This window comes from Poecilia formosa, unplaced genomic scaffold, assembly GCF_000485575.1.
Source record: "Poecilia formosa unplaced genomic scaffold, Poecilia_formosa-5.1.2 Scaffold185, whole genome shotgun sequence".
NCBI classification, from domain to species: Eukaryota; Metazoa; Chordata; class Actinopteri; order Cyprinodontiformes; family Poeciliidae; genus Poecilia; species Poecilia formosa.
Genome location: NW_006800124.1, coordinates 809,206 through 824,550, shown reverse-complemented (window position 1 = coordinate 824,550; position 15,345 = coordinate 809,206). Strand labels below are relative to the sequence as shown.

Here is a 15,345-nt window from a genome sequence, read left to right as displayed (position 1 = left end):
GTCTCCCATGGCCTGGTTGGACCCAGCACCCCCTCGAATCTCCAGTTTCCAAGCTTTTGAGCTTGCGCCTGACCCTCCCCTATGAATCCCCTTTAGGTATCAGCCTTATAACCAAGAAACTCTTCCACTCTCTTTTCAGCCAAACGGTTATGATAGCATGCATTAGTCCGTCCGATCGTGACTTCATGGAAACCCTGAACACGTTAAAGTACGCCAACCGAGCCCGCAACATCAAGAACAAGGTGATGGTGAACCAGGACAAGGCCAGCCAGCAGATCAGCGCGCTGAGGACCGAGATCGCCCGACTGCAGATGGAGCTGATGGAGTATAAGACGGTGAGAGGGAACTGGGACGAGGCCCTCCTGGGCTTCCGTAGACTCCCGCTGTGGGGATGTAACGGAGCCGTTCTCTCCTGCAGGGTAAACGCATGGTGGGCGAGGACGGCGTGGAGAGCTTCAGCGACATGTTCCATGAGAACTCCATGCTGCAGACTGAGAACAGCAACCTGAGGGTGAGGGTGAAAGCCATGCAGGAGACCATTGACGCCCAGAGGGCTCGCCTCACCCAGCTGCTCAGCGATCAGGCCAACCAGGCTCTGGCCAGGGCAGGTAGGACCGAAGGCACCTGTCTGCATTCCACATTCCACTCGCTGTTCAAACACCTCATCAGGAATCTGTTTCTCGCCCAGGTGAAGGAGGAACGGAGGAAATCGGAAACATGATACAGAGTTACATCAAAGAAATTGAAGATCTTCGGTAAATGACTGGATGCGTTTCTTCATACTTTTCATATGTTTAGTGCAACATAAGCTCTAGTATTAGAATTATGATGATATTAACATTTTGCTCATATCAAATGGGGCGACTGCGGCTGAGTGGGTAGAGCAGTCGTCTCTACTTATGAGTTGTGGATTCGATTCCAACTTCCATATGTCGATGTGCCCCTGAGCAAGGCACTTACTCCCAATTAGCCTACTGATTTGTGTATGTGAGCATTTGTGAGTGTGAAGAGTTGACTGTGACTCTGATGTAAATCACTTTAATGGTGAAAATGCCTGGAAAAACATTTTTTAAGTTCAGTCCATTTACCTAAGCCAAGTAAAATACTCACTTTATTTTCAAAACTGTGGGAAAATAAAGGCACAGGGATCTTTTTAAAACTAAAGTTAGAGAAAAAGAATAATAATTTTTTATCACTCTAATTAGTGCTCAACCAACATGAAGGACTTAGGTCATCAGCAGCTATCTAAATAAAATCACAAGATGAAATTATACACCAAAGAAGAAAGATAGATGCTACTTGTGTAACTGTTTGTCTTCAATGAAGTATAGACCTTGCCATTAATCAGGCCAGGAGGAGCCTGGTTTTATTTATTTATTTTTTCATAGATTTTTTGTTATACTGTTAAGAAATAGTGATAGTTTTAACAAATCCATAAAAAAAACCATATTGTTTGTAAAAGTTACAAAGTGGAGCTTTAAGTGGACTGGACTTTAGTTTTGTTGGTGTAAGTTGAGTTTTCTGCTCCCTGGATGTTTTTCTCAGGGCTAAGCTGCTGGAGAGTGAAGCGGTGAATGAGAACCTGAGGAAGAATCTGTCGCGCGCCTCCACCCGTCAGTCGTTCTACGGGGGGCCCGGCTCCTTCTCCAACGCCCTGATGGCCCCCGAGAAAGAGACTGCCGACATCATTGAGCTTGCTAAGAAAGACCTGGAGAAACTGAAGAAGCGAGAGAAAAAGAAAAAGAAAAGGTAACGACAGAAGGATGTGGGTCAACTGGATTATTTAGATTTACAAAGGAGTTGATCATTTTGTCTTCAGTTAGTTTTATACAAAAGTATTCAACATTTTCAAAAATATAACCGTTAAGGGTTTTCTTTTTTTATCTGACTCTGAATTTTTTTTTTCCAGAACTTGCAACTACATTGCTGTCAAAACCATATTGTGCCCATTTTTTATACAGCTAATGTTGGAATATATCATTGTTGTTTGGTCTTTGGGATTTTGGCGTTATAACAGTATTGTTTCATGTTTTTAAGTATTCTATTTGTAAAAAGAATAAATACAAAACTTAAAGCTCTTTCCAGAAAGGCCAGAGAATGCCAAAAGTGTGAATTTGCCCTAATTCTATCAGATAAATGTATTTCGACACCATCGTACACTAAAGGCTTGTTTACAGCAGTGGGGTTTGTCTCCTGACTGATTCCTTGAAGCTGTGGCTTCTGTGTTTCTAGTTCATTTCTGCAGATCTAGTTTTTAGTCAGCCTGGTCTCTGCCTAAAGTATTTTTTGTTTTTTGTAATATGTAAAAATCTGTTTTTACAAATACATTTCTTTTATGGACAGAATTCACAGCGGTTGTTGCTTTTAAACTTAGGTTGACCAGGAAATAACCGAACATGGCATGCCTTTAATTGTTAAGAATTGCGGTGGTAGCTTCATGATTTGTATGAGGTTGGCTGCTAGTAGAACCTTAAATTGAAAATATGGTTTGTAAAACTTTTACTAGCAGAGCAGCTGTGGCCACGACACTTTGCTGACGTCTAAAGTGAAAGACGTGGATTGCTGTGAAGCTGTTGGACTCAAAAGTGTAGCGCTTCACTTGACCGTTCTTCCTTCCATTCTTCTTCCATCTCTCTTTTTTTTACCCTTCTCTCCTCCTTGAAGACTCCAGCAGCTGTTGGAGGAGAGAGAGAGGGAGGAAAGGGAGGAGGTGTTGGAGGAGGTGGATGCCAGGTTTGTTCAAGCTTCCACCTTCCTTTTCCTGCCCCAAATCGCCTGCTTCCATCTTGATTTCATGCGACTGACCTATTTATTTTGGACTGATATCAGTTCCTTACATTCACATTCTTTGACCTTTTTCACATATTCGTCACACTACAACTATAAGCATTTTATGTATTTTATCGGAACTTAAAGTTGTTCATCTGGTGAAATGGACGTAAAGGGATGCATGGTTTTTAAAATGTTTTTACAAATGCATTTCTCTGAGAGTCCAGGTATCTCTTCCCAAAAGGGGAAGTTAAAAACATTGAGTGACGGGGATGTTTCTGGCTTTACAGTGGTGATGTCAGCAAATTTGATGGTGGTGTAGGTGAGAAATATGTGGGAACAGTGTTGGGTGAAAAGAGAGAAGAGGAGTGGGCCGAGGACACGCCCCTGTGGTGCACCAGTGTTCAGGATGAAAGTGGAGAATGTCCACTCTTCCATCTTTGTGTTGAAAATGAGGAATTCCTGTTAAACAGCTGGGATGGCAGCCATGATGTGAGGAAAATGGACACATCTTTCAAACCGTAGTTTGTCAAAATGTTGAAAGTATATATTTTTTCCATGAATGACAAATATAAATTACAGTATAATCAAAATATTTTGATTTGTTTTACCACATAAAGTCCCATTAGGAACTATTGAACATTGTGGTAGTGATGAGACAGAAGATGAAGTTCAAGAGTATGAATACTTTAGCAAAGCAAATGCTGCTCCTATTGGACAGTTGTTTTAAATCATTTTAAAACTCAAACCTTTGTTTTCTCACTACCTGCTGTGCTACGTTTGTTCATTTTTAGGTTTCTTTAATTTAATATCTGGACTCCACACAGCAGCACCCAGTCACAACTATTCTAGGGAGTTCTACCTTTGACTCAAAACGAGTCCAAACTAAACCCCTTTTCTTTTTTACTAAGCTGATCTTTCATTTCACATTTTTATTTTGCCTCACAGGTTAGCTGATCTCTGATTGGATAAAACAATTATCCAATTGATGCAGTTCATGAATTTGGTTTGCGTGTGTATCTTTTGTGTTGCACTCGTCCCAAAATGCTGCTTTACTGTTTTATTTTGTTCAGAGTTGGAAGCCTCCTCATTTTAATATCATGCACTGTCTTTTCCACAATAAGGCTACGGAAAACAGAACGGTGTCAAACGATGTCTTTCCTCTGCTCATTCTGGCGTTCTGGTTTAGAAGAAAATGTGATTGGAAATCTCAAATATGCGTCAACATTTTCTGCTGTTTTAGAAGTTTTTTAATTTAAAAGCTTATTTGTCAAAAAGACAGTGTAAACCCTCGATAACAGATGTGCTTTGCATATTTCTGTTCACCACTGTGCCTTCGAAAATAATAAAAAAGGCCTTTGTTTTGTATCCTTGCTTACATGAAGTTGCAATTCCAGGTTGTTTGCTGCCAGTTTCTTTTCTTCACTTTGTCATTAATGAACATCTTTTTCACTGTTGTCTGTGTGTCTATCAGCGTAAACAAAGAAGAAGTTCCTGACAACGAACAGGAGAAACCAAATGAGAAGGAAATGAACGAAGAGACTGAAATGGTGAGATCAAGATTTCAGATCAGGCTGTAATATACAGAGACCTTAATATTCTTGTGGATGCTGCTAATAATAAAAACAAATCATTGATTTTGATGTTTTAGAATGTACAAGACACCAGTGATCATGAAGATGGAGAGGATGAGGAGGAAGAGGAGGAAGAGGAGATGGATGTGGAGGAGAGCTCTGACGATTCTGACTCTGAGTCGGATGAAAAAGGTGTGAAGATCATTAAATAGTGGAAAGTGCTCGATATATCTCCAGAAGGTGGAGCTATTCCCTTACCGTCAGGAAACATTAATGCAGGTCAACCTGCTGTGATGTCTTCCATATTTCTTTTTCTCCACATTTGTCTGTTTAATCAGTTTGGATGTGGATGGAGGTGTTGGTCTCCTCTTCCTGCACATTACTGATGACGATGTTAGGTGGAGAAAATACATTGTGTCAACAAATGTTTTAGGATTAACAAGCAGTTCAGGTTCTGTGTACCAGCTAAGAAAAAGTATCAAAGAAAGGATAAATTGGTAAAGGTGATCAACACAGAGAGCTTTCTGAGTGAGTATCAGAAGCAAATATGTTTCAAAATTAATATCCCATACAGTAAAGGCAAAATGACAACATAGTAGGCTGTGCTGTTATCAAAAATGGCATACTTTGAGACAAAGGAATGTGCAGCAGAGTAGGATATATATTCTTTTAGACAGACAAAATGTAAAAAGCTGAATTCAACCACAAAGTTTACCTTTTTAAAACCTCAGAATCTGCTACTTAAAGCAGGAAAGACTTTCTTCTTCTAGTGTACCGTCACCTTCCTAAATAAAGAGCCACGTCTTTTTCTCTTTTTTCCCCCCTTTTTTTCCACCCACAATCACTTTTGGTAAAAAATAAAAATAAAAATTACAGTTTTCCTTTATTTTAGGAAGGTGATTATATTTAGCAAAAAAAAAATTCTCAGAAATTGGTGTTTTTTTGTTTTTCTCTACGATTCTGCTCTAGCAACATGTTCTTAGATTTCTCATGACAAATTTAGCTACGATGCTGTTACTGATCACTGTGATTACAATTTCGATTAACACACATTTTTGCCAACTAATTTTCTTCAACACAACTGTCCACTTTCTACCCCTCTCTTTGCGACATTTAGCATCCAAGCTACTAAAAATATACATTAAATTCTGGGGAACAAGCTCACCAAATACATCAGTAGCTTTGATACTATATGTGTTGAAACACTTTATTTCAAATGCCAATCATGCAGAGTCTGTATACCAACCGTATATTTGGGCTGTTAGATAGATGCAAGATATTAAAGTCCTGCAAACTTCTTAACCTTTCAAAAGGCTGAAATATGTCTGTGGCTGCAGAGAACTACCAGGCCGATCTGGCCAACATCACATGTGAGATCGCCATCAAGCAGAAGCTGATCGACGAGCTGGAGAACAGCCAGCGGCGTCTGCACACGCTCAAGCAGCAGTACGAGCAGAAGCTGATGATGCTGCAGTGCAAGATCAGGGACACCCAGCTGGAGCGCGACCGCGTCCTTCAGAACATGAGTAAGACCCACAGATCATCCACTAGGTGGCGCATGTGGTCTTGTTTTCAGATGGTGACAGTAATGAAGAAAAATATGCATGTTTGATCTGCTCAGAAAAACCCAAATTTAACTCGTTTTGTTCTCCAAATAGACTATAATGAAGCTAGTGTCTGTCAGAAGATGGAAACGGTTTATATTTAGGCTCAAAAACAGTAATAGATCAAACATTCTTCTAGGAATTATTAAAGGGGCAGTATCATGTGTTTTCCAGGCATATAGCGCCATTTTAAATCACGATAAAGTAACTATTGTACCGTCAGTTGTGATAAATATGTTGTACATATCAAATATGACTTAAAAAAATGTTAAATTCTTAATTTAACACATTGAAATAGGGCCTCTATCTCTTTAAGATACTCCTGTTTCTAACACTCCAGCTTCAGGAAGTCATCACAACATGGCTCCTCTATTAACCCTTTAATAATGTTTTTACCACCATTGCACTGAGAAGTAGCTCCTATAATGAGCTCTTATGCTCCACATCACAGCTCCACCAGGTGTTTGCTAATTGCTGCTATAGCTAGTCTGAAGGAGCTTTGTGGAGGAAAGCTATTCTGTAACACGGAGCTTGGAAACTGCAGCTCTGAGGAGGAGCTTCATCCTCAAAGGGGGGGCTAGGTCTATCCAGGTGTTTGCACAGATGAATGGTTGCCATAGAGATTAAAGTATTTGTCAAACATACATAATAAAAAAAAATCAAATCAACACCCAGGGTATATTTTTGATGAGGGAATAAGATTATAACATGATATAAAACTAAAAAACTCTGTATTTTACAAAATACATCACCTTTAAAATAAGAGATTGTGTAATGCACCTTTAAAAAGCTTGTCAGCCTGTCCTTTTTGTAATCCACCTTTCTTGTTTGTGCTGGACGTTTAAAGACTCTGTGGAAAGTGGCACAGAGGACAAGGCTCGTAAAATCAAGGCTGAATATGAGAAGAAGCTGAGCGTCATGAACAAGGAGCTTCAGAAGCTCCAGTCGGCTCAGAAGGAACACGCCCGCCTGCTGAAGAACCAATCACAGTACGAGAAGCAGCTGAAGAAGCTCCAGATGGATGTCACTGAAATGAAGAAGACAAAGGTACAGGTTTTTTTTCAGGTGTAGATTTTCTTGCCATGCATTATGTAAACTTTAGTGTGTTCTGATATTTTCAGGTTCGTCTTATGAAGCAAATGAAGGAGCAGCAGGAGAAAAATCGACTGAATGAGTCGCGCAGGAACAGAGAAATTGCCTCTTTGAAAAAGGACCAGCGAAAGCAAGAGGTCAGCTTTCTCACTTCTGTTTTAATGCAACTCTGCTGCAGCAACATGAAACAATGTAGGAAATGCTTCAGTTTTTTTTAACCACTTCTGCTGATGACACTGTTTCTCCTTCAGCATCAACTAAAGCTGCTGGAGGCTCAGAAAAGGCAGCAGGAGCTGATTCTGAGGAGGAAGACTGAGGAGGTGAGGAGAGAGAGAACAAAAGGTGGAAGATTAACAGGCTGGCGGGGGTGGGGGGGTTCTTCCCTGCTGTGATTGGTTATGTATCAAGCATGTAGTTGGTTAACTTTTCAAAGAGGTTTGCATATGATTTAGAAAATGCAATCCCACCAAACTTTTATAAAAGCTTTACAGACCAAAATCTAGTTTTAATTTAATGGCATGATCTTATATTGACTTAAGATAAAAAAATTTAAAAAATCCAACTTTGAATTTTAATACATTTATTTAGCAGGAAAAAAATCCCTCTGTAAAAATGTTTATTCATATCAAGGCCAACAGTGCTGCTAATACTTGGTGAGTGTGCCAGAGTTAAAGGGGCAGTAGCCCAGGGCGCCAACTTTTAAGGGGAGTCCCTAAGATTTTTTTTTCACCTGTTTTTTAATGAATGCATATTTTGCAAAGACTACACTTTGTATAAATCTCATAGGCCCAAATCATGAGTTGTATCATTTTGATATTTTATTAATATAAACAATAATCAAGTATTTCAAAATCATGAAGTTATAATAATAGTTTATTTACATAGAACATTTTTAAGCAAATGTTGCGAAGTGCTTTACATTCAAAGAAATCTATTAAAACAGCATCATAAATCATTCAAGAAACACAAAATGTATACCAAATCAATATTATATTCAGTTTCTTTGAGAATAACATGGAGCTATTGGCTAGAAGATATATTAAACCAACAATGTATCAGTGCATACCTACTGATTTATAGTATTACATAAATCATATACTGTAATTTACATTTGTAAGTGGATAGGGCACCCAAACTGTCTCCAGGCCAGGGGCCCACATCCTTTTAAATCCGGCCCTGCTTAGTATTGTCCTCTTTCGCCAACTTGTAGTGATCCCATGTTGCATCAGCTCATATCTGGCATGTGTGTGTTTGTCAGGTGACCGCTCTGAGAAGGCAGGTGAGGCCCACCTCAGGTAAAGTGGTCCGGAAAGTCAACCTTCCGGAGGTTCAGGACTCCAGCCACCGCCCGCCCTCCGGACGCCTTTACTCCTCCAGCAGCACGGCTGCCAACGGCACATGGTGAGGCTACAAATGGTTCTTAGGTTCCTACTAACAAGATATAACTGAACCTGAATATGATTTCATCTAATCAATACAGTACCCTCTTTTAACTTTTTCATATATTATCATTTTATAACCACAAATTACATTCGACACATTTCCACCAAATAGTGCATTATCGTGACGTTTAAGGAAAATGATTCACATTTCTTCTCTTTTAAAAAAAGTTTCAAGCTTCAAATTGAAGTGTGTCTTTATACTGTATGTACTGAGGAGCCTGAATGACTGACGACCGATGCCGTGTGTCCAGGTCCTCCTACAGGCGCACAGCTGGTGTTTATTCCACCAGAGTCGCTCGTAACAAATGGCAGACCCTGGAGCGGCGCATCACAGACGTCATAATGCAGAGGATGACCATCTCTAACATGGAGGCCGACATGAACCGTCTCCTCAAGGTGAAGTCATGACGCACCCAGTGGGATGTTTTATTTCAGCTTTGGTTTTAAATGAAGCTGACAAGAGCCAGAACACCACCTGTGGGTTGTTGAAAGTTTAGTACATCCTTTAAAAGTCTTAAATTCATGTATCTAAAATTAAAGTCTCATGTCTGAAATTCATTTAAAAAGTTGGCCTTAAAAGCGTTAATCTTAAATTTTGTCATGCCAGGACTATTTAATCCAGTATATTCCATGTATTTCTTTTTGTTTTTTTCTTAATTTTCTTTTTTTTTTTTCAGGCAAAAGTTTGAGTCACACTCAACCTCAAAACTGTTGCGTTTACTGGTAACTCACTGCTATCAGACCCTTGCTAGCTACTTAGCTTTTTTTTTTTTACATCTAACATGGGTGTGTGCTAATTTATCACTAGTTGTCTAGGCAACATTTATTTATTATTGTGGAGATAAATCTTAAATTCACTCATAATGGTCTCTAAAAATCTTAAATTTAAGTTGGTGAAACCAACAGAAACCCGGTAATAGCTTTGCTATCTTTGTTGTTAATAAAGTAAAAGAGGACATGATGCATTACATTAGGTTGAAGGTTATTATAAGACTGTGTAAAAGTTCTCTTAATATAGCAGGCTCATCAAAGACCCGCTGCCTGATGCAGTCCTTTTAAATTTTCTTTTTAAAGCATATGTTTAAATACACTTGGTATGTGTTGGTGACAACTCAAGACACATCCGTTTCAAAGTTCTGCTATTTTTAATGGCCAGACTGATTCATGTGAATTTTGTAAAATTGTTCTTGTTTTCAGGTCCGTATAGTAAAAAAATAGGCTTAAAACATATTAGCACTCTAATTAGCGCTTTCGCTAACTTTCAAAATGCTTTAGCATTAGCAAAACTAATGCTTAGTGTATTATGATTTAAAAATAGAATGAAAGGTAAAACAATAAACAGTTGAATCATCTGATATCTTTCATTTCTGCTCTTCCCCATCAATTCCAACATTGATCACATTCAGAAGTTGTTCTATAAATAGACTTAAATAACTGTTAATATTTTGTACACAGCAACGAGAGGAGCTGACGAAGCGAAAGGAGAAGGTGATCAGGAAGCGGGACCGGCTGTTGAGAGAGGGTCTGGAGGCAGAGAAGACCGTGCTCCCCCTCAACGAGGAAGTGGATGCTCTGACCGCCAACATTGATTACATTAACGACAGCATCGCCGACTGTCAGGCCAACATCATGCAGATGGAGGAAACCAAGGTAAGAAGGGCTGCTGGCTCTGAAGTATGTTTGGAGGAGTTGAGTCGAGGCTTTTGAATAGCCTGAGTATCTACATTGGAGGCTTTATTAGGCCAAACTGTACTTAACTAGCCACATAAATACTAAAGCCTGCTTAGGACTTATTTGCTGAAGAATCAGTAATTCAAAATAATTAAAGTAAATAAGTTTTTTTGCAGGAGGAGGGTGACACAGTGGACGTCTCTGCTGTGATTGGTTCTTGCACTCTGGTTGAAGCTCGTTTCCTATTGGATCATTTCATGTCCATGGCAATTAACAAGGTACCGCCCCTCACCTTAACAGGAGACACCAAACCTGCTTTGTTAGCTGTAACTATATGTAAAAATAGTTGATCTTAATGTGGTGATTTAAGACNGTTCTTAGATTTCTCATGACAAATTTAGCTACGATGCTGTTACTGATCACTGTGATTACAATTTCGATTAACACACATTTTTGCCAACTAATTTTCTTCAACACAACTGTCCACTTTCTACCCCTCTCTTTGCGACATTTAGCATCCAAGCTACTAAAAATATACATTAAATTCTGGGGAACAAGCTCACCAAATACATCAGTAGCTTTGCTACTATATGTGTTGAAACACTTTATTTCAAATGCCAATCATGCAGAGTCTGTATACCAACCGTATATTTGGGCTGTTAGATAGATGCAAGATATTAAAGTCCTGCAAACTTCTTAACCTTTCAAAAGGCTGAAATATGTCTGTGGCTGCAGAGAACTACCAGGCCGATCTGGCCAACATCACATGTGAGATCGCCATCAAGCAGAAGCTGATCGACGAGCTGGAGAACAGCCAGCGGCGTCTGCACACGCTCAAGCAGCAGTACGAGCAGAAGCTGATGATGCTGCAGTGCAAGATCAGGGACACCCAGCTGGAGCGCGACCGCGTCCTTCAGAACATGAGTAAGACCCACAGATCATCCACTAGGTGGCGCATGTGGTCTTGTTTTCAGATGGTGACAGTAATGAAGAAAAATATGCATGTTTGATCTGCTCAGAAAAACCCAAATTTAACTCGTTTTGTTCTCCAAATAGACTATAATGAAGCTAGTGTCTGTCAGAAGATGGAAACGGTTTATATTTAGGCTCAAAAACAGTAATAGATCAAACATTCTTCTAGGAATTATTAAAGGGGCAGTATCATGTGTTTTCCAGGCATATAGCGCCATTTTAAATCACGATAAAGTAACTATTGTACCGTCAGTTGTGATAAATATGTTGTACATATCAAATATGACTTAAAAAAATTTTAAATTCTTAATTTAACACATTGAAATAGGGCCTCTATCTCTTTAAGATACTCCTGTTTCTAACACTCCAGCTTCAGGAAGTCATCACAACATGGCTCCTCTATTAACCCTTTAATAATGTTTTTACCACCATTGCACTGAGAAGTAGCTCCTATAATGAGCTCTTATGCTCCACATCACAGCTCCACCAGGTGTTTGCTAATTGCTGCTATAGCTAGTCTGAAGGAGCTTTGTGGAGGAAAGCTATTCTGTAACACGGAGCTTGGAAACTGCAGCTCTGAGGAGGAGCTTCATCCTCAAAGGGGGGGCTAGGTCTATCCAGGTGTTTGCACAGATGAATGGTTGCCATAGAGATTAAAGTATTTGTCAAACATACATAATAAAAAAAAATCAAATCAACACCCAGGGTATATTTTTGATGAGGGAATAAGATTATAACATGATATAAAACTAAAAAACTCTGTATTTTACAAAATACATCACCTTTAAAATAAGCGATTGTGTAATGCACCTTTAAAAAGCTTGTCAGCCTGTCCTTTTTGTAATCCACCTTTCTTGTTTGTGCTGGACGTTTAAAGACTCTGTGGAAAGTGGCACAGAGGACAAGGCTCGTAAAATCAAGGCTGAATATGAGAAGAAGCTGAGCGTCATGAACAAGGAGCTTCAGAAGCTCCAGTCGGCTCAGAAGGAACACGCCCGCCTGCTGAAGAACCAATCACAGTACGAGAAGCAGCTGAAGAAGCTCCAGATGGATGTCACTGAAATGAAGAAGACAAAGGTACAGGTTTTTTTTCAGGTGTAGATTTTCTTGCCATGCATTATGTAAACTTTAGTGTGTTCTGATATTTTCAGGTTCGTCTTATGAAGCAAATGAAGGAGCAGCAGGAGAAAAATCGACTGAATGAGTCGCGCAGGAACAGAGAAATTGCCTCTTTGAAAAAGGACCAGCGAAAGCAAGAGGTCAGCTTTCTCACTTCTGTTTTAATGCAACTCTGCTGCAGCAACATGAAACAATGTAGGAAATGCTTCAGTTTTTTTTAACCACTTCTGCTGATGACACTGTTTCTCCTTCAGCATCAACTAAAGCTGCTGGAGGCTCAGAAAAGGCAGCAGGAGCTGATTCTGAGGAGGAAGACTGAGGAGGTGAGGAGAGAGAGAACAAAAGGTGGAAGATTAACAGGCTGGCGGGGGTGGGGGGGTTCTTCCCTGCTGTGATTGGTTATGTATCAAGCATGTAGTTGGTTAACTTTTCAAAGAGGTTTGCATATGATTTAGAAAATGCAATCCCACCAAACTTTTATAAAAGCTTTACAGACCAAAATCTAGTTTTAATTTAATGGCATGATCTTATATTGACTTAAGATAAAAAAATTTAAAAAATCCAACTTTGAATTTTAATACATTTATTTAGCAGGAAAAAAATCCCTCTGTAAAAATGTTTATTCATATCAAGGCCAACAGTGCTGCTAATACTTGGTGAGTGTGCCAGAGTTAAAGGGGCAGTAGCCCAGGGCGCCAACTTTTAAGGGGAGTCCCTAAGATTTTTTTTTCACCTGTTTTTTAATGAATGCATATTTTGCAAAGACTACACTTTGTATAAATCTCATAGGCCCAAATCATGAGTTGTATCATTTTGATATTTTATTAATATAAACAATAATCAAGTATTTCAAAATCATGAAGTTATAATAATAGTTTATTTACATAGAACATTTTTAAGCAAATGTTGCGAAGTGCTTTACATTCAAAGAAATCTATTAAAACAGCATCATAAATCATTCAAGAAACACAAAATGTATACCAAATCAATATTATATTCAGTTTCTTTGAGAATAACATGGAGCTATTGGCTAGAAGATATATTAAACCAACAATGTATCAGTGCATACCTACTGATTTATAGTATTACATAAATCATATACTGTAATTTACATTTGTAAGTGGATAGGGCACCCAAACTGTCTCCAGGCCAGGGGCCCACATCCTTTTAAATCCGGCCCTGCTTAGTATTGTCCTCTTTCGCCAACTTGTAGTGATCCCATGTTGCATCAGCTCATATCTGGCATGTGTGTGTTTGTCAGGTGACCGCTCTGAGAAGGCAGGTGAGGCCCACCTCAGGTAAAGTGGTCCGGAAAGTCAACCTTCCGGAGGTTCAGGACTCCAGCCACCGCCCGCCCTCCGGACGCCTTTACTCCTCCAGCAGCACGGCTGCCAACGGCACATGGTGAGGCTACAAATGGTTCTTAGGTTCCTACTAACAAGATATAACTGAACCTGAATATGATTTCATCTAATCAATACAGTACCCTCTTTTAACTTTTTCATATATTATCATTTTATAACCACAAATTACATTCGACACATTTCCACCAAATAGTGCATTATCGTGACGTTTAAGGAAAATGATTCACATTTCTTCTCTTTTAAAAAAAGTTTCAAGCTTCAAATTGAAGTGTGTCTTTATACTGTATGTACTGAGGAGCCTGAATGACTGACGACCGATGCCGTGTGTCCAGGTCCTCCTACAGGCGCACAGCTGGTGTTTATTCCACCAGAGTCGCTCGTAACAAATGGCAGACCCTGGAGCGGCGCATCACAGACGTCATAATGCAGAGGATGACCATCTCTAACATGGAGGCCGACATGAACCGTCTCCTCAAGGTGAAGTCATGACGCACCCAGTGGGATGTTTTATTTCAGCTTTGGTTTTAAATGAAGCTGACAAGAGCCAGAACACCACCTGTGGGTTGTTGAAAGTTTAGTACATCCTTTAAAAGTCTTAAATTAATGTATCTAAAATTAAAGTCTCATGTCTGAAATTCATTTAAAAAGTTGGCCTTAAAAGCGTTAATCTTAAATTTTGTCATGCCAGGACTATTTAATCCAGTATATTCCATGTATTTCTTTTTGTTTTTTTCTTAATTTTCTTTTTTTTTTTTCAGGCAAAAGTTTGAGTCACACTCAACCTCAAAACTGTTGCGTTTACTGGTAACTCACTGCTATCAGACCCTTGCTAGCTACTTAGCTTTTTTTTTTTTACATCTAACATGGGTGTGTGCTAATTTATCACTAGTTGTCTAGGCAACATTTATTTATTATTGTGGAGATAAATCTTAAATTCACTCATAATGGTCTCTAAAAATCTTAAATTCAAGTTGGTGAAACCAACAGAAACCCGGTAATAGCTTTGCTATCTTTGTTGTTAATAAAGTAAAAGAGGACATGATGCATTACATTAGGTTGAAGGTTATTATAAGACTGTGTAAAAGTTCTCTTAATATAGCAGGCTCATCAAAGACCCGCTGCCTGATGCAGTCCTTTTAAATTTTCTTTTTAAAGCATATGTTTAAATACACTTGGTATGTGTTGGTGACAACTCAAGACACATCCGTTTCAAAGTTCTGCTATTTTTAATAGCCAGACTGATTCATGTGAATTTTGTAAAATTGTTCTTGTTTTCAGGTCCGTATAGTAAAAAAATAGGCTTAAAACATATTAGCACTCTAATTAGCGCTTTCGCTAACTTTCAAAATGCTTTAGCATTAGCAAAACTAATGCTTAGTGTATTATGATTTAAAAATAGAATGAAAGGTAAAACAATAAACAGTTGAATCATCTGATATCTTTCATTTCTGCTCTTCCCCATCAATTCCAACATTGATCACAATCAGAAGTTGTTCTATAAATAGACTTAAATAACTGTTAATATTTTGTACACAGCAACGAGAGGAGCTGACGAAGCGAAAGGAGAAGGTGATCAGGAAGCGGGACCGGCTGTTGAGAGAGGGTCTGGAGGCAGAGAAGACCGTGCTCCCCCTCAACGAGGAAGTGGATGCTCTGACCGCCAACATTGATTACATTAACGACAGCATCGCCGACTGTCAGGCCAACATCATGCAGATGGAGGAAACCAAGGTAAGAA

At 39.1% G+C, this 15,345-nt stretch overlaps 1 protein-coding gene across 1 annotated transcript in view; it reads left to right on the top strand.

Moving 5' to 3' along the window:
- Window positions 1-15,345, top strand: part of kif21a (kinesin family member 21A) — a 70,345-nt gene that overhangs the window by 38,557 nt on the left and 16,443 nt on the right. The window contains exons 8-22 of the mRNA XM_016678547.1: window positions 140-335; window positions 419-608; window positions 689-755; window positions 1,546-1,749; window positions 2,665-2,733; window positions 4,244-4,319; window positions 4,421-4,535; window positions 5,681-5,869; window positions 6,795-6,994; window positions 7,069-7,176; window positions 7,291-7,359; window positions 8,298-8,440; window positions 8,733-8,877; window positions 9,937-10,131; window positions 10,329-10,430. Coding sequence (XP_016534033.1) covers window positions 140-335; window positions 419-608; window positions 689-755; window positions 1,546-1,749; window positions 2,665-2,733; window positions 4,244-4,319; window positions 4,421-4,535; window positions 5,681-5,869; window positions 6,795-6,994; window positions 7,069-7,176; window positions 7,291-7,359; window positions 8,298-8,440; window positions 8,733-8,877; window positions 9,937-10,131; window positions 10,329-10,430 — 2,068 coding nt within the window. The remainder of the gene's footprint in view (window positions 1-139; window positions 336-418; window positions 609-688; window positions 756-1,545; window positions 1,750-2,664; window positions 2,734-4,243; window positions 4,320-4,420; window positions 4,536-5,680; window positions 5,870-6,794; window positions 6,995-7,068; window positions 7,177-7,290; window positions 7,360-8,297; window positions 8,441-8,732; window positions 8,878-9,936; window positions 10,132-10,328; window positions 10,431-15,345) is intronic.